Source organism: Nicotiana sylvestris, chromosome 12 (assembly GCF_000393655.2).
Source record: "Nicotiana sylvestris chromosome 12, ASM39365v2, whole genome shotgun sequence".
Lineage (NCBI taxonomy): Eukaryota > Viridiplantae > Streptophyta > Magnoliopsida > Solanales > Solanaceae > Nicotiana > Nicotiana sylvestris.
In genome coordinates, this window is record NC_091068.1 from 150,527,078 (window position 1) to 150,548,408 (window position 21,331).

The 21,331-nt window shown below is 40.9% G+C and overlaps 1 protein-coding gene across 1 annotated transcript; it reads left to right on the forward strand.

Moving 5' to 3' along the window:
* The first annotated feature begins 15,473 nt into the window (after positions 1–15,473).
* LOC104246309 (uncharacterized mitochondrial protein AtMg00820-like) lies at positions 15,474–15,848 on the forward strand. The gene has a single exon (XM_009802109.2). The coding sequence runs from the start codon at positions 15,474–15,476 to the stop codon at positions 15,846–15,848; it is 375 nt and encodes a 124-aa protein (XP_009800411.2).
* Positions 15,849–21,331: the final 5,483 nt, after the last annotated feature.

Genomic DNA, 21,331 nt, shown 5'->3' on the forward strand with positions numbered 1-21,331 from the left:
ACTGGTTGAGTTAGAGCACAAGGCCATGTGGGCTTTAAGGAAGCTGAATCTTGAATGGGATATGGTAGAAAATCTTTGTGTGGAGCAGCTTAATGAACTTGATGAATTCCGATTCCATGCCTACTCTAGTTCGTCCTTGTACAAGGACAAGATGAAGTACTTTCATGATAAATATGCTTGTGGCAAGGAGTTCAAAGTGGGTGATTTGGTTCTCTTGTTCAATTCTCGGTTACGTCTATTTCTGGGAAAGTTTAAGTCGAAATGGAGTGGAACTTTTGAAGTGGTATTTGTGACTCTGTTTGGTGCACTTGACTTGAAGAACAAAAATGGTGAGGTTTTCAGAGTGAATGAGCACAAGGTCAAGCAGTACCTGGGCAATATTAATGACATCCACGTGGTGGCACTTCTTCATCTAAAATGATTTAATGGTAACCTGCGTCGTGCCGCGACGTTAAATCAGGTGCTTCTTGGGAGGCAACCCATGTGTCTTTCTTTTGGTTCTTCTTTGATTTTCTTTGTAGTGTAGGATTTATTTTTTGACTGACTGGTTGTGAGATGATGTAGGATTGTGTTGATGTAGTGCAGGATCAAGTTGAAAAATGATCACTCTCTGAAGTTTGCAATGCGAACCACACTTCATTTTGTGCGGCCGCAAAGGCCTGTATGGGGGGGGGGGGCAAGAAATAAATGCGGGCCGTAGAGTCATTTGTCAAAAGTGGAGAGTCTCTAAAGTTTTCCATCGTGACTGCATTGCATTTTGTGCGGTCCGCGCTGGACCACTGCGGCCGCACTGGAATTCTTGCGGTCCGTAGTGGCCAATTTCCCAGGGCTTCATGGTTTTGAGCACCGCAGACCGCGGTGCCATTTTGTGCGATCCGCGGTGGGTAGGTGAGCTGGGGCCCAGGACCTTTTTCTATAAATAGGACCTGAGGCCCTCCATTTGAACTTTTCGATCTTTTTAATCTCAGAAGCCTAAAAATCAATGTTCACTCTCTACATTGCATGGATTCAACTGCTTATTCTTGATTAATCATCAGTGCGTCTCATTTCTGGTAACTTTAATTCCTTTCTAGTTATTTAATTTTGCTATTTTCTTTGACTTTCACTGTCTCTTAGCCTTTCTTCCAGTTTTTCTTTTAATTTAGTAGCATATGTTAGTTAATCCTGTTTAATTAGGAATAATTAGTTACAATTGAGGCAACACCTAGGGTATTGTCAAGGTGAAAATTTGGACTAAAAATGAACAAAACTTGAATCCTAGGTTGGTGTTGCTGCTGGGCACTCAATGCGGATCACAATGGATTTTGTGCGGTCCGCGGTGCCTCTAATTCGGTCCGCAATACTATTTTGTGCGGACCGTGGTGGATTAAGTTCTGAAAGCTAACATTTGAGGACCACGACCGCAATGGATTTTGTGCGGTCTGCGGTGCCTCAATGCGGACCGCAATGTATTTTATGCGGTCCACAGTGCATAGATTCAGAGAGTGGGTAGTCTGAACCCCACCTCTGTGTGGACCGCAATGGATTTTGTGCGGTCCGCAGTAGCCTTTTTGCGGCCGCACTTCATTTTGTGCGGTCCACATTCTGCAACATTTGACTTTCTGTAATAATTTTCCTGCAATTGAGCACTTCATTGATTCTATTGATACTAACCAAGCAAAACTGAATATTGCTTGTAGACAATGGTGAAATCATGAGGCAAAGGTGGTAAACAATCAGGAAGAGGAGAGTCCTTCCGGGGTAGGGGACAAGGAATGATAAGATTAACCTCGCAAGCCCAAAAAAACATCAAAAACATTAGGAAGCTCATAAAGGCTGCTGATAGAGCCATTGACCAATCAGGGAGTGAATATGAGCCTTCCTGGGAGGTATCGTCAGACTCCGTGCCAGAGTATGTTCCTGACTGGCCAGAGAGAAACAGGTTGAGGGATACACCTCCATCCTCTCCCACTACCCAAGCATCAGTGCGCGTATCTTCTTAGTTGTCTGAGGGCTCAGCTGTAGGCAGTGGCAATGAATATTCCACCTCTCCTATAGCTTCACTATCCGGGAGGGGCCCGTAGAAGAATAAGGGGGTGAGCCCCAAGTAGGTGGGATAGAAAGGACTAGAAATCCGGAGGCATGGCAGGACTGCTTTGTGAGTGAGGTTGCCTATCACAAGTTCAGAGAGTGGCGGCCCGAGAGGAAATTGATACTTGAGTGTAAATTTATCACCCGGGACCTTTTGCCTCACAACTTCAATATGTTGAGGCAGTTCAGAGATAGAGCTGGATGGGACTACTTTATATGCCATGTGGAGGATGTCAATGAGCACTTGGTGAAAGAGTTCTACACAAATGTTGCCCACATCAAAAAGGGCACTAAAGTCACCAAAGTGCGGAACTTGAAGGTGAAATTTGATGGCAAGACCATAAATGATTACTTGGGCTTCATGGAGGAGGATGGGTCATTTTACTTGGAGAAGATGGCATTGAGTGAGGCTGCTCGTCCTTGGTTGGTAGAGTACTTGGCAATCCCAGGTACCACCCCAGATTGGTTGACTGCATGAGTGAAGATCTTAAGGAGAACTTTGAATTTTGAGGCTAAGGGGTGGGAAACGTTTGTGTGTAGCAGGCTCGATCCCACCACTTATGACAATTCACTCCCTATTCACCGAGCTATATTGGCAGCGTCGATCATGGCGGGGTACCCGATTAACATTGGGAATATGATGTCCCGTGTTATTACACGGGTGGTGAACGAAGGTGACAAATCTTATCCCTTCCCCAACTTCCTAACCATGTACCTGGAGGACTTAGATGTGGAGAAGTGTAAATTTGATATGAAAGTGAAGGCGAAGGCACCGTTCTCATGGTAGAGCCTGCAAGGTGATGACAACCCTAAAGGCAAGCACTTCAAGGGCAATGCAAGAGCCAGTAGTGGTAGTGGTTCCTACTCAGCCTTCTTCCACCTCAGCAGACATGGCCCCAGGTCCTTCCACTTCCACAGCTCCAGAGATACCCTCCTCCACTGCATACCCATTGACTGCCTATCACCTGAGCTAGACCCTTGCCAGCATCAACAATTGGATGCAGACAGCTACTTCTAAGCCGTCTGTACTATCTACTACGGTAGCAGCCCAATCAGCACCCCTTCCTCCACAGATCCCACAGTCCATTGAAGACACTCTAAAGGAAATTCTAGACAACCAAAAAAAGATCATAGATGCAGTTGACTATCATGGAAAGGAATTGTAGGAGCTTGCTAGGGAAGAGAAGAAAATGAGGAAGACTCCGGCTTCAAAAGAGACAGTGAAAGAGCTAAGGGTCGAGGTAGAGAGGTTGAAGGCGGATCACCTACCTTTGGATTTGCTATTGCATGACTCGGAATCAGTAGCCCAGCCCTAACCAGAGCAGGAGTCCGAGAGGCCACCCAAGAGGAAAAAGGTGATTCTCCGTTCTGATGATGCAGTTATAGAGTTGGAGGACCTACATGGAGGTTCCTCCAGCTAGCCCTAGGACTCAGTCCATGTCCAGGCACAGGTCCCAGCAGAGCCATAGATCACAGGGAGCCCGTCACAAGTTCCTAAGCAGACAGAGAACCTAGGGACCTAGACTCAGGATCCTATGCAGACAGAGGGCCCATAAGGAGTTTCTTTCTCCTCTTTTTTCTATTTTTGTGCTTATTTTGGTTAGTTGGCATTGAGGACAATGCCAGCTTTCATTTGAGGGGGTAGCCCTATTTGGATATTTGGATGACTGTATATATGACAATATTTTATGCTTTCTTTCTTTTTATCTTTGGTATGTATATATTTTATCAATTCATTGCACTTTTTGTACTTTTTTCTTTGGGTCTGTATATAAAGTTACATTTTTATGTATATATTCATTCTCCCTATTGTATATAAAGCCCCCTTGTACATATTCATTTTACTTTCTGCATTTTTTCCTTTCTTAGCTTCTTATTTTATGTTCGTAGCTTCTTGTTTTGAGTTTTTGCAATAAGCCTTTGGTTTTCTTAATGCCACGGTTCTTTCCAAAGGTGGAATTTGTGTGAACCGGGTGGCTCTTCCCGATGATAGATGGCATGACAACCTTCTTAAGGGTTTGAGTCTGTTTTTCTTTTTGCTTTTTAGTAGTTAGTTGGTAAGGGTGCCTCAGGCAAAACTTCACTTGGGCCTAACACATTTGCCTTTGATCCTATGGTCAAAAATAAATCGTTGTGTATATGATGATGAAAGTTGTGACCTTGAGACTCTTGTGTTGGCCGATAATCATCAAGTGGTTTTTCGGGACCATTGTGTTGCTCAAATCTTAGCTAAGGTTGTTGTGGGCTCCTGACTCCGTGTCTTTAGCAATCCCATGGCCTGTGTGGTGAGAATTTGAATTTCAAGTCCAAGTCCCGAGCCCTTGGTCTAGAACTTGCCCTAAATGTTTGTCTAGGCGAAATCCTAAGTGTAATTAGACTTGAGATGTGATTATAGGCTCTCCTTGATCCAAATGATATCTTGAACACTTCCATAACCTACCAATGATAAAATCCCTAGTCAACCCTTTTGAGCCATAAAGCTTTTTCTTTCAAGAACCACAATACAAGCCTTTACCCGTTCTAAAAATACCCTCTCTTGGAACCCGATCTTTCCTTAGCACATGGGAGCCAGAGGTAGGGGTCATACCGCTAAAGGTGGAGGTCAGGCCGTTAGAGGTATAGGCCAGGCCGCTAGAGGTGGAGGCCAGCCAGTAGGAGGCTGTCCCAGAGATATGGTTTAGAGTGGTAGGGCCCAGTCCTGATGTTATACTTTCCCAGCCAGGCCTGAGGCTGAGTCATCTGATGTTGTTATCACAGGTACTGTTTCAATATGCAATAGAAATGCTTCAGTTCTATTTGATCCAGGGTCTACATAGTCCTATGTGTCATCTTACGTTGTTGCATATTTGTTTGTGCCTCGTGATTCTTTGAGTTCTCCCGTCTATGTGTCCATACTGGTAGGTATTCTATTATTGTAGATCGTGTCTATCATTCGTGTGTGATTATTATTGGGGGTCTTGAGACTCGTGTAGATCTTCTACTTCTCGATATGGTTGATTTCGATGTCACTTTGGGGATGGATTAGTTGTCACCTTATCATGCTATATTGGACTGTCATGCCAAGACCGTGACCTTAGTCTTTCCAGGGTTGTCCCGATTAGAGTGGAGAGGGACTCCTGATCATTTTACCAACAGGGTCATTTCTTATATGAAGGCTCAGTGGCATATGGTCGAGAAGGGGTGTCTAGCTTATCTGGATTATGTTTGTGATTCTAGTTCAGAGGTTCCTTCCATGGATTCTGTACCAGTTGTTCGAGATTTTCTAGAGGTATCTCCTACAAACCTGCCTGGGATGCCACCCAATAGGGATATGGACTTTTGTATTGACTTGATTTCGGGCACTCATCCCATTTCTATTCCGCCATACCGCATGGCCCCGCTAGAGTTGAAGGAGTTGAAGGAGTAGGTACAAGATTTTCTTGATAAGGGCTTTATTAGATCCAGTGTCTCGCCTTGGGGTGCGCCCGTGTTGTTTGTAAAGAAGACGTACAAATCAATGAGGATGTATAGAGATTACCAGTAGTTGAACAAAGTCACCATCAAGAACAAGTATCCACTGCCGAGGATTGATGACTTATTTGATCAGCTTCAGGTTGCCAAGGTGTTTTCAAAGATTGATTTGAGGTCTGGCTACATCAGTTGAGTATTAGGGCATTCGATGTCCCTAAGACAGCTTTTCGGATGCATCGGGAATTACACTCAAGTAACGATCCAATGTATTTTACGATTTTACAAATATGAGCGAGTTTATATTAATTAGCCACGGATAATAATTCTTAATTAGCTTCTTCCGAAGACTAACAAGACTTCCTAATTGAATTATCTCTAAAACAATTAAGAGACTAAACACACCCGGAATGGCTACAAGTATTTCAATCCTATTCCTAGGTAGAATCTATAAAATGAGGTTTAAAGCCTCAAGTTCTTGTTAATTAATCTTTTCCAACCCCAAATTATCTTTTCGAAAATTAATTCGGAGTTAATGGGCGAGTCCTAGGGTTAGCTAATTCCTTTGAAAACATTAAAGAACAAGAATAATTAAAGAAAAAACAACTCACTTCATAAAAATATAAAAATCATTCAATACATAAGCACAATAAGGTATTTAATCCACACTTTAAATATGAATATTTCCATAAACAAGATTCAAGTTTTTGAATAAAATACTACATACTTAGATATCAATACAAAGCAAGGAAATGAAGAAATAAACATAAATGGATAAGAAAATCTTAACCACAAGCTTCAAATCTTCAAGACCAAAGTGTGTGTGCAAAGCCCTAGCTTCCAAAACTTGTTCTCTCTAGCCCTAAGAACTGAAAATAAGCCAAAGATCTCCAAAAAATCTGTTTGGACGAGTATTAAAATGGTTTGGGAATGAGAAAATGTGAAATGCCTAATTTGCCCAGATCTGATGCCCGTTGACCGCATCTGCAGATGAATTCTCGTAGATGCGGTTCCGCAGATGCAGATACCTTATCGTAGAAGTGAAATGTTGAAATATGATTGCCACCGCAGATGCGAACCCCAAATGTGCAGATGCGCTACCGCAGAAGCGGAAAGTGACTCCCAGATACGATTTCTTCCAAGCCTAGACTCCACCGCAGAAGCGGATCTTCTCACGCAGAAGCGGGGTCACTTCTGTGACCATGCTTCCGCAGATGCGGAATCATTGGGGGGGGGGTTGCATTATTTTTACCCTCTTTTGCTCAATTCCACTTCAATTCAATTCAAATCACTTCATAGAATCATTTACCTGAAAATCTAACAATACACACCATAAACGACCTCATATTATAGTTAAAAGACATAAAAGCTAAGGAAAAGAGACTATATTGAGTGGTAAAATCACCACTCATCAACACCCCCAACTTAAAGCTTTTGCTTGTCCTCAAGCAAACCAAAACCAACACTTCAATGAGGATTTACCATTTAAAACACAAGTGGTATTGCTATTATTTACAATTCACATTCTCCAATTAGGTACTATACTTATGGATTTGGTTGGTACTAATAATTAGGCTCAAGTATGTGTATCTTTCCCGAATGACTCTCCCAGTTAAAAACAACTACAAGATTGTGCAAGGGAGTTTCAAAATAATCAAGTGACAAGAATAAGCCTCAAGAAGTGACTCAAAAGCACTAGTCCACTACATATGCTCAACTTACTCAATTTCACCAATCCTTCCTAATTCATGTGCCCTCACAAGAAAGAAAGTCCCAAAATCACTATATTTACAATACAACATAAGGGACAAATTTACAAAAAACACTCACTCTCACAAAGAATTTCAAATGTTACAACATATCATATCATAAGCTTGCCCTCATTTTAATTCATCGCCTATTCAAGAATGTTCGGTTGGAGGCTCCATAAGGACTTTTTAAGCTTGTAATATAGGTTTAGGGAAGGGTCGGATAAGCATTTGGATACAAGTGACTTCACCCTCCTTGAACACTACTCACATTTATCTTTCTTTTTGCACTTTGTTTCTTTTCAACTCACATATCCTCATTGGCATCTAGTTACCAACATAGAACCCCCTTAAATACCTCTCAAATTTTCATCAAGGCTCCATATTTATATACATACAAATATTTCTCTTTTTTTTATATACATTTTTATTTTGGAGCTTGAATAATTTAATATGAACACTTTGAGTATATGTTCCTACACTCACTGTACAACCTTACCAATTTTCACTTTGACACCACACCCCCAACTTAGGCTTTTAGCGTGGGCAAAGAGTCACTAAAAGAGCCAAAATTTTATCACACGAATTATTTTTCACCATGCAACTTACTTGTTTTAGTTCAAAGCCGAAATTCGGAGGGGTATTCTTAATTCACATTTCACGCACAAGAGATTGATTTTACTAGTACCAAATAATCCAAAAGTCTCCTCCTAGCAAAACAAGACTAATTCCCTTAAGAAAGTTGTCACGCCATCTATCATAGGGAAAAGTCACCCTCTTCACTTCAAAAATGTTCCTTGGGAAAGAACCGTAGCATGAAGAAAATCTAAGGAAATATTACTTAAGGAAATAAAAATGAAAGAAAACAACACTACTAAAAAGGATACTAAAATAAAAGCGACTAATACTAATAACAACAAGCTACTAAAGAAAATAAATAACGAAAGAAAGATAAAAAATAGACTAATCACACCAAGCTCAGCAAGAGCACCTGCTACACAAAATAGCCCGGCAAAGGCACACAATATCCATAGCACAAAAATAAGCCGGCAAGGCTACACAGTATCCATAACAACAAAATAAGCCCGTCAAGGGCACACAATATCATAACATGGATACAGTATATTCTTTCAGCCACCCCCAACTAAAAACATTGCAGTGTCCTCACTGCATAATATCAAATATAAAGCATAAATAGTTTAAGGGTCTCCCTAAGGTCTACATCAGACTAGAAGACTGTGGGAGGACAGCTGATCAATGCTGTGCATCGCTCGTGGCCTCATAATCATCAGTCTTCTCATCATCACCACCATCACCAGCAGCCGTGGTGGTGACTTTCCTTTTCTTTCTTTTGACTGCACCACCCTCTCCTATCACTCTCAGTGGATGAAAAGGTTTATCAGCTGATAGCCATCGATCGGTGCTACACACCTCAACCTCTGCTCTCGTGCATAGATGTGTGATCATTGAAGGGAACATCATCCCTGCATCCCTGTCCCGCAAATATTCCCTCATCTCCCGCATGATATAGTATCCGACATTCACAAGAATGCCGTCCAGGATGCATGCAATGATCAATTCCCTAGTGTAGAAGACATCTGAGACATTTTCGCAAGGAGACACCCTGTTACATATGATGTACAACCACATTTTTGCCTCAGCTGTGAAGTCAATTGACCGCAAACATTTTCTCTTGTTTCCCCATTTGGCTCTCAAGCTAGGAGGGTAGAGTTGGAGACAAGCCATTCCCTATTGTCACACTGATCTTTCTCTTGCATTGGCTCCATTAGATAATTGTGAATCCCAAGAGTACCATTTATCTGCTCTATCCCAAGCCTTACCAATTTTCCTCTGATGACGATTTGTGGGCTGGCAAAATCTGTGCGCTTAAAGTTAGCGTAGAATTCATGAACCCACTCCTCATTAGCTTTGCATGGAGTGGGAATGAAGCATGACCATCCGGATATATGGAGTCGGGCATAGAAATCTGGGAGCTTCTCGGCCAATTTTTCTTCATTGATCCCCTTTTCAAGCACTATCCTTTTGTTAACGAGGAAGTCCAAATATCTACGCTGACCGTCAGCTGACATGAAACGTGATTCATCACACGGTTCCTCAACCTCCTCCTCAATTTCATGTTGTTGTCCGCTCATGTTTGGGTCCATTTTAGCTCAAAGTACCTTCATAAAATCAAAAACAAAGTTAGTTGGGAAATAGAATCATGTTAAGCAATTCAAAACACTACAATTAGGCCAAAGAATCAGGTTGAACGGGCTCAGAAAGGCTCTGTTGCAAAGCTACTGGAATTGTGCAATCTGCCCAGTTTTTACATCTGCGGAACAGTAACCGCAGGAGCGGTTCCACTTCTGTGAAAATTTCACCGCATCTGCGCTTTTGCCCAAGTTTCTAGAAATCGCACCTGCGGAACAATCGACATAGGTGTGAAACCGCTTCTACGAACAATTGACCGCATCCGGACAATTGACCGCATCTGCAGTATTCGTCATATTGTGCAACTGCCTAGAATTTCTGTCATTTTCAATTTTAAACCCGATTTTGGCACCTAATTATACTCAAGACTTCTTAATTAGTGCAGTACATGAAACTCAACTTCTAATGAGAAGGACTTTGTGGTACTTAGAAAGAATATTTCTTTTAAACCTTTTGTCAAACACCTTGCAAGCAGTGTAAAAAGACCTCTTCTTCACATAATATTGGTACTCAGATTTCCCACAAATTTGATTCAATAATAACAGCACACACACATGAATCTCTCAACCAATTTCCCTCACTTCCTAAAACTAACAGCAATTAAATCGAAAATAGAAGCATCAAATAAAAAAATGGGTCTGCTGCAATGAAGAAGAAGAGAGAAAGAAAGAAAAGAAAGGAAAAAAGATATAGAATAGAGGAGTAGATGGGAGATACCTGTGGTGTCTTATGCAAGAGCAAGAGAGTGAGATCAGTGAGTGTGAGATATGGGGGAGTTTGGGGTTTTGGGAGAAGAGCAATATGCATAGAGTACCTGATGAAATGAGGTCTATATATTTTTAAAACCTACTCGATTTTCGCATATGCAGTATATTTCCGCTTCTGCGAAGCCGCATATGCGGCAAAAGGAACGCTTCTGCGGATATTTCTGCTTCTGCGGTATCTAAAGCACTTCTGCGTGACCTCATCTGCGACCAAAAATCTACAGATGCGGTTATACCAGAAGATTGATGCACAGATTTTGCAATTACTGGTTTTGGCCCTCCGGACCACTCCAACCTGCTCAAATCAACTCCAAAAAATCTAAAACTTGGCAGATTAGTCACAAATAATATTCTAAGCTATTCTAAAAAATAAAATTTCAAAAACGACTAAATTTTTTTGAAAAAGATGGGTTGCCTCCCACCAAGCGCCGCATTTAACGTCGTGACACGACGCAACTCAACTTTACCACTTTTCTCGCCACTTGGATGATATGAACTGGGAACCTAGCTTGGAATCAAGTTGTGACCACGAGTGATGGGGTGTGGTAAGTTGATGATCAAGCCAAGCTTTAAATTATTCATTTTGGGCTTCTTGAATTTCATGTGAGGAATGTCATTTTGCCTTCTTGTTCCCTCAAATTTTAAGATGTATGGTTGTTGACTTTCCTCCTTGCAATACCTCATTAACTCGTGTAGTTCAATTCCCATATCACCACACAATTCCAATATTGAAAAATGCTTGGAATGTGACTTCAAACCTCCAACTTGCAATTTTTATCAGATTTTGACATCCTCTTCTTTCCCCGATCTAGAGTCAATCTCAACCAAATCTTCATTTACACCGGTTGACTCTAATTTCATATTTTTCTTGGCATCACTAACACTCATAGAGTCGGTTGGCGGATGTTCAATTCTCGAATCCTCAAAGTAAAGCTCATTTCTTCCCCGGAATTGGACTCTTCTTGGCTTCCTTCCACACTCTCAAGTTGGTGGGCATAGTGAGCCTCAACCAATATTTTCATTTGATCTTTCAAAGTGCGTATATGTTTATCATTGTAAGCCAAGCCTTGTTTCAAGTCCTCGAGTGAAAAGTTGTTCTTCTCTTCATTTTCAACAATGGTCTCCAACATGAGCATCATCTTCTCATTTTGAGCATTTGAGAGTTCTTCTTGGTTTTGATCGAGCGCCAAGGAAGGAAAATTCTTGGCTGTCATGAACTTCCGAGGATTTTTGGACCTCTAAAGCTTCAAGCATTTCTCCCATTTGTGAGTGCAACCTTTCAAGTGCCAAGTCATTTTGGAGACTATTCTCCAAAAGCTCCTCCAAAGAACTTTGCTCTTTGTTTCCTCCTTTGAGTAGGCACTCCAACATGAGCTTGAACTCTCCATTTCGTCCATGCTCAACTTCTTCCATTTTCATAGCCCTATCACTTTCATAAAAAACAATAGAATCATCATAGCGGGGGCTTGGGCAAGAGAAGAAAAAATAAGCATAATCATCCCAATGACCATTTTAAAAACCACACTTATCACAAATACTCAACTCATGGATTTGAGATTGTGCACACAATCCACCCCCAGGAGAATTTAAACAATTTTGCCACGAGTGTGGTCCTCCACAATAAGGACAAGGGTCATCAAAGTTGAACAACTACCATCCGACCAATTTTTATTATATGATGCCATTTTTCAAAAGTAAGAAAATAAACAAGAAACAAACAATAAAAATAGACCAAGGTAAGAAAAATAATTACACAAATATTCACAAGTTTGGACCAAAGCACTTACGCTTATTTATCAAACAACCTAAATTACGCCAAATTGTTCATCGGCAACGGCGCCAATTTTGATGACGTCCAAATCCACTACTAAAAAGTAAATGGACACGGTCGCATGCAATATAATTTACCCAACAATGAGTCGGAGTCGAATCCCATAGAGAACAATATATAGGCGATTAGGAATGTAAGAGAATTATCACTTGTCGCGCAATGCCAAACACTTAGAATTGGTTTTGAAGATGTTTTATATCTAAATGCAGAAATGTAAACTAACCTAGAAAGCAAGTAAAATGATCAATGGCTGCAAGTATGGATGCATCGGGAATTACACTCAAGTAACGATCCAATGTATTTCACGATTTTACAAATATGAGCGAGTTTATGTTAATTAGCCACGGATAATAATTCTTAATTAGCTTCTTCCGAAGACTAACAAGACTTCCAAATTGAATTATCCCTAAAACAACTAAGATTAAGCACACCCGGAATGACTACAAGTAGTTCAATCCTATCCCTAGGTAGAATCTATAAAATGAGGGTTAAAACCTCAAGTTCTTGTTAATTAATCTTTCCCAACCCTAAAATATATTTTCAAAAATTAATTTGGATTTAATGGGCGAGTCCTAGGGTTAGCTAATCCCTTTGGAAAAATTAAAGAATAAGAATAATTAAAGAAACAACAACTCACTTCATAAAAAGATAAAAATCATTCAATACATAATCACAACAAGGTATTTAATCCACACTTTAAACATGAATATTTCCATAAACAAGATTCAAGTGTTGAATAAAATACTATACACTTAGATATACAATACAAAGCAAGAAAATGAAGAAATAAACATAAATAGGTAAGAAAATCTTAACCACAAGTTTCAAATCTTCAAGACCAAAGTGTGTATGCAAAGCCCTAGCTTCCAAAACATGTTCTCTCTAGCCCTAAGAACTGAAAATAAGCCAAAGATCTCCAAAAAATCTGTTTGGACGAGTATAAAAATGGTTTGGGAATGAGAAAATGTGAAATGCCTAATTTGCCCAAATCTGATGCCCGTTGACCGCATCTGCGGATGAATTCTCGCAGATGCGGTTCCACAGATGTGGATACCTTATCGCAGAAGCGGAATGTTGAAATATGCTTGCCACCGCAGATGCGGACCCCAAAAGCGTAGATGCGCTACCGCAAAAGCAGAAAGTGACTCACAAATGCGATTTTTTCCAAGCCCAGACTCCACCGTAGAAGCAGATCTTCTCACGCAGAAGCGGGGTCGCTTCTGCGACCATCCTTCCGCAGATGCAGAATCATATGGGGGTTTTTGCATTATTTTCACCCTCTTTTGCTCAATTCCACTTCAATTCAGTTCAAATCACTTCGTAGCATCATTTACCTGAAAATCTAACAATACACACCATTAAGTAACCTAATATTATAGTTAGAGGACATAAAATCTAAGGAAAAGAGACTAGATTAAGTGGTAAAATCACCACTCATCACCCTTCACTTAAGTGGGATCCCAAAAGCAAGTACCCCATACTTTCGAAGAACAAAATTTGCACACACTATGGTAAAACTGGTCACTATAAAAGTGAATGCACTGCAAAAGAAAAGGCAAGTCAAAAGAACAAAGAATTTGTTCAATGGAAAAATAGGCTGCCAAGTTGGGCTAAAAAGAATATGATTCATCCTTTCGCCTATAGAAAGGGACCTAAACTAGGTTGAGTTCCTAAGACTAACCCCTGATTTCCTTTTGCAAGTCCAAGTGAAGGGGGTCAACCAAATAAGGTACATGGATAGTGGCTTCTCAAAGCATATGACAGGAAGTAAGAACAACTCCTTTCACTTGAGGACCTTAAAGGAGGTAATTTTTCCTTCGGAAATGGGAAGAAATGTGAGATCATTGGGGTTGGCAAGGTAGGTAAGACTAACTCTCACTTTATTGAGAATGTCTACCTGATTGATGGACTGAAGTACAGTCTAATAAGTGTATCACAATTGTGTGATAGAGGTAACATGGTTGCATTCACCTCTACAAAATGCTTTATGATTAATCTTATCACTAGCAATATAGTTTTGCAGGAAAAAAGAGTGAACAACATATATATTGTGGATCTGTCCACACTCTCAGATAATGAACTCACTTGTTTAAGTGTGTTGGATAATGATCCCCTCCTTTGGCATAAAAGACTTGGACATGCTAATCTAAGTCAACTCAACAAACTAGTCTCCAAAGACTTGGTGATAGGACTGCTAACATTAAGTTCAAGGAAGATAAAGTTTGTGAGACTTATGCAAGAGGGAAGCAGGTAAGATCCTCTTTCAAAATCAAGAAAATGGTAAGCACCACCAGAACAATGGAACCGGTCCATATGGATCTTTCTGGACCAATGAGAACATTGAGTAGAAGTAGTAAGAGATATATTATGGTGCTTGTTGATGATTACTCTAGGTTTACTTGGACACTGTTTCTAACATCTAAAGATGAAGCATTTGACATGTTCACTTCTTTTGTTAGAAAAACTCAAAAACAACTAGGTAATCAACTTGCATGAATTAGGTCTGATCATGATACTGAATTTGAAAATGCTAAATTTACTGAATTTTGTGATGAGCATGACATAGATCATAATTTTTCTGCTCCTAGGACTCCACAAATAAATGGAGTAGTTGAAATAAAGAATAGGACATTGGAAGAAATGGCTAGGACTATGCTTCTTTCTAATAAATTGCCCCATAGTTTCTGGGCAGAAGTTGTGAATACTGCATGTTACATCATAAATAGGTGCATGACTAGACCTCTTGTTGAGAAGACTCCCTATGAGTTACTTAAAGGGAAAAGCCAAATATATCCCATCTTAGGGCATTTGGATGCAAGTGATTTGTGCACAATAATGGTAAAGACTCCCTAGGTAAGTTTGATCCTAGAAGTGATGAGGGAGTATTCTTGGGATATTCTTTACATAGTAAAACTTATAAGATCTTTAACAAAATAACTATGCGTGTAGAAGAAAGTGTACATGTGCTTTTTGATGAAACTAACACTCTTTATGAGAGGCAAGAACATGAATATGAAGCAATTGGGCTGGTAAGAAACTCAAATAAAACCATAGTCCAGACTGAAGCTGCAATAGAGGAGGGAACAGGTGATGGAATAGGTTCTTCTACCCAGGACAACCTGACAGGGGGAACTGAACAAAGAAGAACTGATCCTCAAACCTTGAGGGAACCTATCCATGGACCTATTTCTCAGCAACAAAATACTAAAGGAACATCTAGGGGAAACCAGCTCGTTGTGAAATCTAACAAGTACCAAATTTCTTATCCTATTGAGAACATAATTATTGATCCAACCTTTGGAATCAAAATCAGATCTTTTTTGAAGAATTTTTGTGCTTTTAATGTTTTTTATACCTAAAAATGTTGTTAAGGCTTTACAGGATGCAGACTAGGTGAATGCGATGCAAGATGAACTCAACCAATTTGAGAGAAGTCAAGTTTGGCATCTGGTACCAAGACCCAAGGACAGATCAGTAATTAGCACAAAATGGGTCTTTAGAAACGAACTTAATGAAGATGGAACAATTACAAGGAACAAGACAAGATTGGTAGTTCAAGGACATAGTCAAGAGGAGGGCATTGACTATGATGAGACCTTTACTCCAGTTGCAAGGTTGGAAGCAATTAGACTCATTATAGCCTTTTCTGCTTACATGGAATTCACTCTCCATCAGATGGATGTCAAGAATGCCGTCCTCAATGGCTATCTAAAGGAACAAATGTTTGTCAAACAACCTCCAAGCTTTGAAATCAAGGAATGTCCTAATCATGCTTGAGCATGACTACAAGAGAGGTAAAATTGACAATACTCTATTCTTGAAAGAAAAAGGTAAAGATCTCTTGGTAGTTCAAATATATGTTGATGATATAATCTTTGGAGCAACTACTGACAAGTTAAGTAAAACATTTTCTAAACTAATGGGGAGTGAATTTGAAATAAGTATGATGGGTGAGTTTAATTTATTTTTAGGCTTACAAATTAAACAAAAATCAAACGAAACTATTGTCATGATTCTAAACCCGGACCTGGTCGTAATGGCGCCTCTCGTGAAGACAAGGCCAGCCGACACGTTCCCAGTTCATTTTTTAAGAAATTAAGTAATAAAACTAAGTCTTAATCATAAATCCCAAAATAAGGTAAATAATACAGTTTGCGGAAAAAGACATAGCCCGACATCGGGGTGTCACTAGTCATGAGCATCTATAATAATACTACAAGTTTGAAATAGTCTACTCAACTATTAGATAAATAAATAGAAGGAAACAAGATATAGGGAGAAGCACTGGACTACGAATCGCCGGGCAACTACCTAGTGAATCTCCGAAATCTACTGGACAGCTCTCAACCCTCGCAAGCAGGACCTGATGCGCCTGAATCTGCACACGGGGTACAGGGAGTAAAGTGAGTACTCTAACTCAGTGAGTAATATTAATAAATCAGACTAAATAATAAGAAACCACGTAAAGACACATCAACAGACTAAAAAGAAGCAGTAAAAGCAATGAAACGGTGAAAAATAGGTAAAGTCACTTAAGTTTAGTTAAAACTTCTTTGGAGTGCCTTTTAACAATTAAGCAAGTAAATGACAGGCAATTAGGAAAAGAAAAACACATAAAGAACTGCTCCTCAGGCATAATACCACAAAATCAGCCCCTCGGGCAACACATGGAACAATACCATCCCCTCTGGCTATATCTCACATCACAATGGGTACCCGCACTCACTGGGGGTGTGCAGACTCCTGGAGGGGTACCTTACGGCCCAAGCGCAATATCAAGCCATCTCGTGGCATAATCAATAGGCTCTCGTCCTCATATAAGCCATCTCGTGGCGTACAACTCAGGCCCTCGGCCTCATAATCATAATCAGTGTATCCTCACAACACAGGCCCTCGACCTTACTCAGTCAGAATCTCATAAGCCACTCAGGCAATAGTAAAACATGATGCTCAACCCAATTTATCATTGAAAATATCATTTAATGTTTAAAACAGAGTAAACATGGCTAAGTTATGAAAATAGTAGAATATAGCATGACTGAGTACAAGTATAAAGTCAAAACAGTGAGGAAATATCAGTAAAAATCCCCTAAGGATCCAAATAGTTGGCACGAGGCCCAAATATGGTATTCAACCCAAAACATGATGATAATAAATAGTTTTCAATTAAATACGCGGTAAACCAGTCATTCGGGATGGATTAAGTCACAATCCCCAACGATGGACGACCCCACGCTCATCATCTAGCGTGTGTGTCACCTCAATCTTGCACAACGATATGCAATCCAAGGTTTCATACCCTCTGGACAACATTTACAATTATTACTCACCTCTACCCGGTCCAAATCTCAAGCTCACGATGCCTTTGGCCCTCGAATCAGCCTCCAGATGCTTCAAATCTAACCAAAATTAGTGTAAAACCATCAAAACATGCTAAGGGAACAAAGCCCACTCGAAAGAAATCAATTTACAACACAAATCCCGAAATTGGCCAAACTCGACCCCCCGGGCCCACGTCTTAGATTCCGATAAAAATTACATCAATAGACTCTTTATCACTCCCCGAGTTCATTCATACCAAAAGAATCAAAATCTAACCACAAATGACCCCTCAAATCCCAAATTCTAGGTCTCCAATTACAAGCCATAGTTCTCCAATATTAGGCTTAAATTTCATGATTAATTAGGTAGAATTACTAAGTCCATAAATCTTACCTCCAAGTGTTTCCCCTTGAATCCCTCTTCAATAAGCTCCAAAATCGCTCAAAAATGGTGGAAGTTAACCCCAAAATCGCGGACTAAATGACTATTTAAACATTCTGCCCAGGCATCCATTCTTTCTTCGCGAACGCGGTCAATGCCTCGAGTTCGCGAAGCACAATCTAACTTTGACCAAAATTATTTCTTCGCAATCGCGATGCCCAGCTCACGAACGTGAAGGCATATCCCCATAACTCATCGCAATTGCGACTCCTGTTCTGCGAACGCGAAGTGCAACCCAACCTGAAACTTAGCGGCTCAACTCCCTCTATGCGAACGCGGCTCCACCTCACGAACACGATGCACAACAGCCCCAGCCTTTTGCGAACGCGGAGCCTTCCTCGCGAATGCGAAGGCTAAATCGTCTGCTTCCTCAATAACCCTTTGTGAACGCGAGAGACTACTCGCGAACGCGAAGGCCATTTCTCTGCAACACTAAACATCAATTTTCTGCAACTCTCAACATCTAGAAATGATCCGATCGACCACCCGAAACTCACTCGAGGCCCTCGGGACCTCAGCCAAACATGACAACATATCACATAACATCATTCAAACTTGTTCCAATCTTCAGAACGCTCAAGACAACATCAAAACACCAAATTCGCATCGGATTCAAGCCTAAGAATTCTAAAATATTCTAAATTATGCTTTTGATAAAAAACCCAACCAAACCACGTCCGAATGACTTGAAACTTTGCACACAAATCCCAAATGACACAACGGAACTACTGCAACTCTCTAAATTCCATTCCGACCCATATATCAAAATCTCACCTAATAACCAAAAAACTCCAAAAATCCGATTTCGCCAATTCAAGACTAAATCTACTCCAGTCCTCCAAAACACATTCTGATCACGCTCCTAAGTCCCAAATCACCTCCCGAAGCTATCCGAACCATCAAAACTCACATCCAAGCCCTCTAACACATAAGTCAACATCCGATTGACTTTTCCAACTTAAGCTTCCTCAAAAGAGACTAAGTATCTTTAACCTTACTGAATCCTTTCTGAACCCGAGCCAACCAACCCGATCACATATAGAACTGATAGACAAAGCAATAAGAAGCAGAAATGGAGGAAACATAGCGGTAACTCATGAGACGACTGGCCGTGTCGTCATATCCTCCCCCTCTTAAACAAACATTCGTCCTCGAACGAGTCAAGAAACATACCTGAAGCCTCAAATAGGTGAGGATATCTGCTCCGCATCTCCGGGTCGGTCCCAGGTAGCCTCCTTCACGGGCTGACCTCTCCACAGCACTTTCACTGAAGCTATATCCTTAGATCTCAACTTTCAAACCTGATGCTCCAAAATAGCTGTTGGCTTCACATCATAAGTCAAATCACCATCCAACTGAACCGTGCTGAAATCCAGAACATGAGACGGATCCCCAATATATTTCCGGAGCATAGAAACATGAAATACCAGATGCACACTCGACAAGATGGGTGGCAAACCAAGCTCATAAACCACCTCCCCAATCCTCCGAAGCACCTCAAAAGGCCAAATGAACCGAGGACTGAATTTACCCTTTTTCCCAAACCTCATAACACCTTTCATGGGTGAAACCTTCAACATGACCTTCTCACCAACCATGTAGGACACATCCCGAACCTTCATGTTAGCATAACTCTTCTGTCTCGACTGCACTGTACGGAGCCTCTCCTCAATTACCTTTACCTTTTCTAAAGCATCCTACACCAAGTCTATCCCCAATAGCCTAGCCTCACCCGACTCAAACCAACCAACTAGAGATCTACATTGTTTCCCATACAAAGCCTTATATAGAGCTATCTGAATACTCGACTGGTAGCTGTTGTTATAAGCAAACTCTACAAGCAGTAGAAACTGATCCCATCACCCTCCAAAAACAATAACATAAGCACACAACATGTCCTCCAATATCTGAATAGTGCGCTCGGATTGTCCGTCCGTCTGAAGGTGAAAAGCTGTGCTCAACTCAACCTGAGTACCCAACTCTCGCTGCATAGACTTCCAAAACTGCGAAGTAAACTGAGTTCCCCTATCTGAAATGATAGAAACTAGGACACCATGCAAATAAACAATCTCCTAGATATAAATCTCTACCAACCACTCTGAATAATAGGTAGTACACACAGGAATAAAGTGCGCGGACTTGGTCAGCCGATCCACAATCACCCAAATAGCATCGAACTTTTTCAAAGTCCGTGGGAGCCCAACTACAAAGTCCATGGTGATTCGCTCCCACTTCCACTCTAGAATATCCATTCGCTGAAGCAAGCCACCTGGTCTCTCATGCTCATATTTCACATGCTGACAATTGAGACACTGAGCTACAAATCCCACATTATCCTTCTTCATTCTCCTCCACCAATAATGTTGTCTCAGATCCTAATACATCTTCGCGACACTCGGATGAATGGAATACCGCGAGCTATGAGCCTCTTCTAGAATCAACTCCCGAAGCCCATCTATATTAGGCACACATATCCGGCCCTGCATCCTCAACAACCCATCATCGCCAATGGTCACATCTTTGGCATTATCATGCTGAACTCTATCCTTAAGGACAAGCAAATGCGGATCATCATACTGGCGCTCTCTGATGTGATCATATAAAGAAGACCGAGAAACCATACAAGCCAATACCCGACTAGGCTCCGAAATATTTAACCTCAAAAACCGATTGGCCAAGGCCTGACCATTAACTGCAAGAGGTCTCTCCCCAATTGGAATATATTCCAAACTCCCCATACTCACCGCCTTTAGGCTCAAAGTATTGGCCACCACATTGGCCTTCACCGGATGGTACAATATAGTGATATCATAATCCTTCAGCAACTCTAACCATCTCCGCTGACTCAAATTGAGATCCTTCTACTTAAACAAATGCTAGAGATACGATGATCAGTAAACACCTCACAAGACACACCATACAAATAATGCCTCCAAATCTTCAACGCGTGAACAATGACAGCCAACTCTAAATCATGAACAGGGTAGTTCTTCTCATGGGGCTTCAATTGACGAGAAGCATAAGCAATAACTCTACCCTCCTGCATCAATACACACCCATTACCAACTCTCGAAGCATCACAATACACGGTATATGAACCTGAAGCTAATTGCAAAACTAACATTAGAGCTATGGTCAAGGCTGTCTTGAGCTTTTGAAAGCTCTCCTCATACTTATCCGACCATACGAATGAAGCACCATTCTGAGTCAACTTGGTCAAGGGCGATACGATAGATGAGAATACCTAAACAAACCGGCGATAATAGCCTGCCAAACCAAGAAATTTGCGAATCTCTGTGGCTGAGAACGGTCTGGGCCAACTCTAAACTACCTCTATCTTCTTCAGATCAACCTGAATACCCTCGCTGGACACCACGTGCCCTAAGAAAGCCACTGAACTGAGCCAAAAATCACACTTGGAGAACTTTGCATAAAGCTTCTCCTCCCTCAATCTCTTCAACACAACTCCCAAATGCTCTGTGTGCTCCTCCTAACTA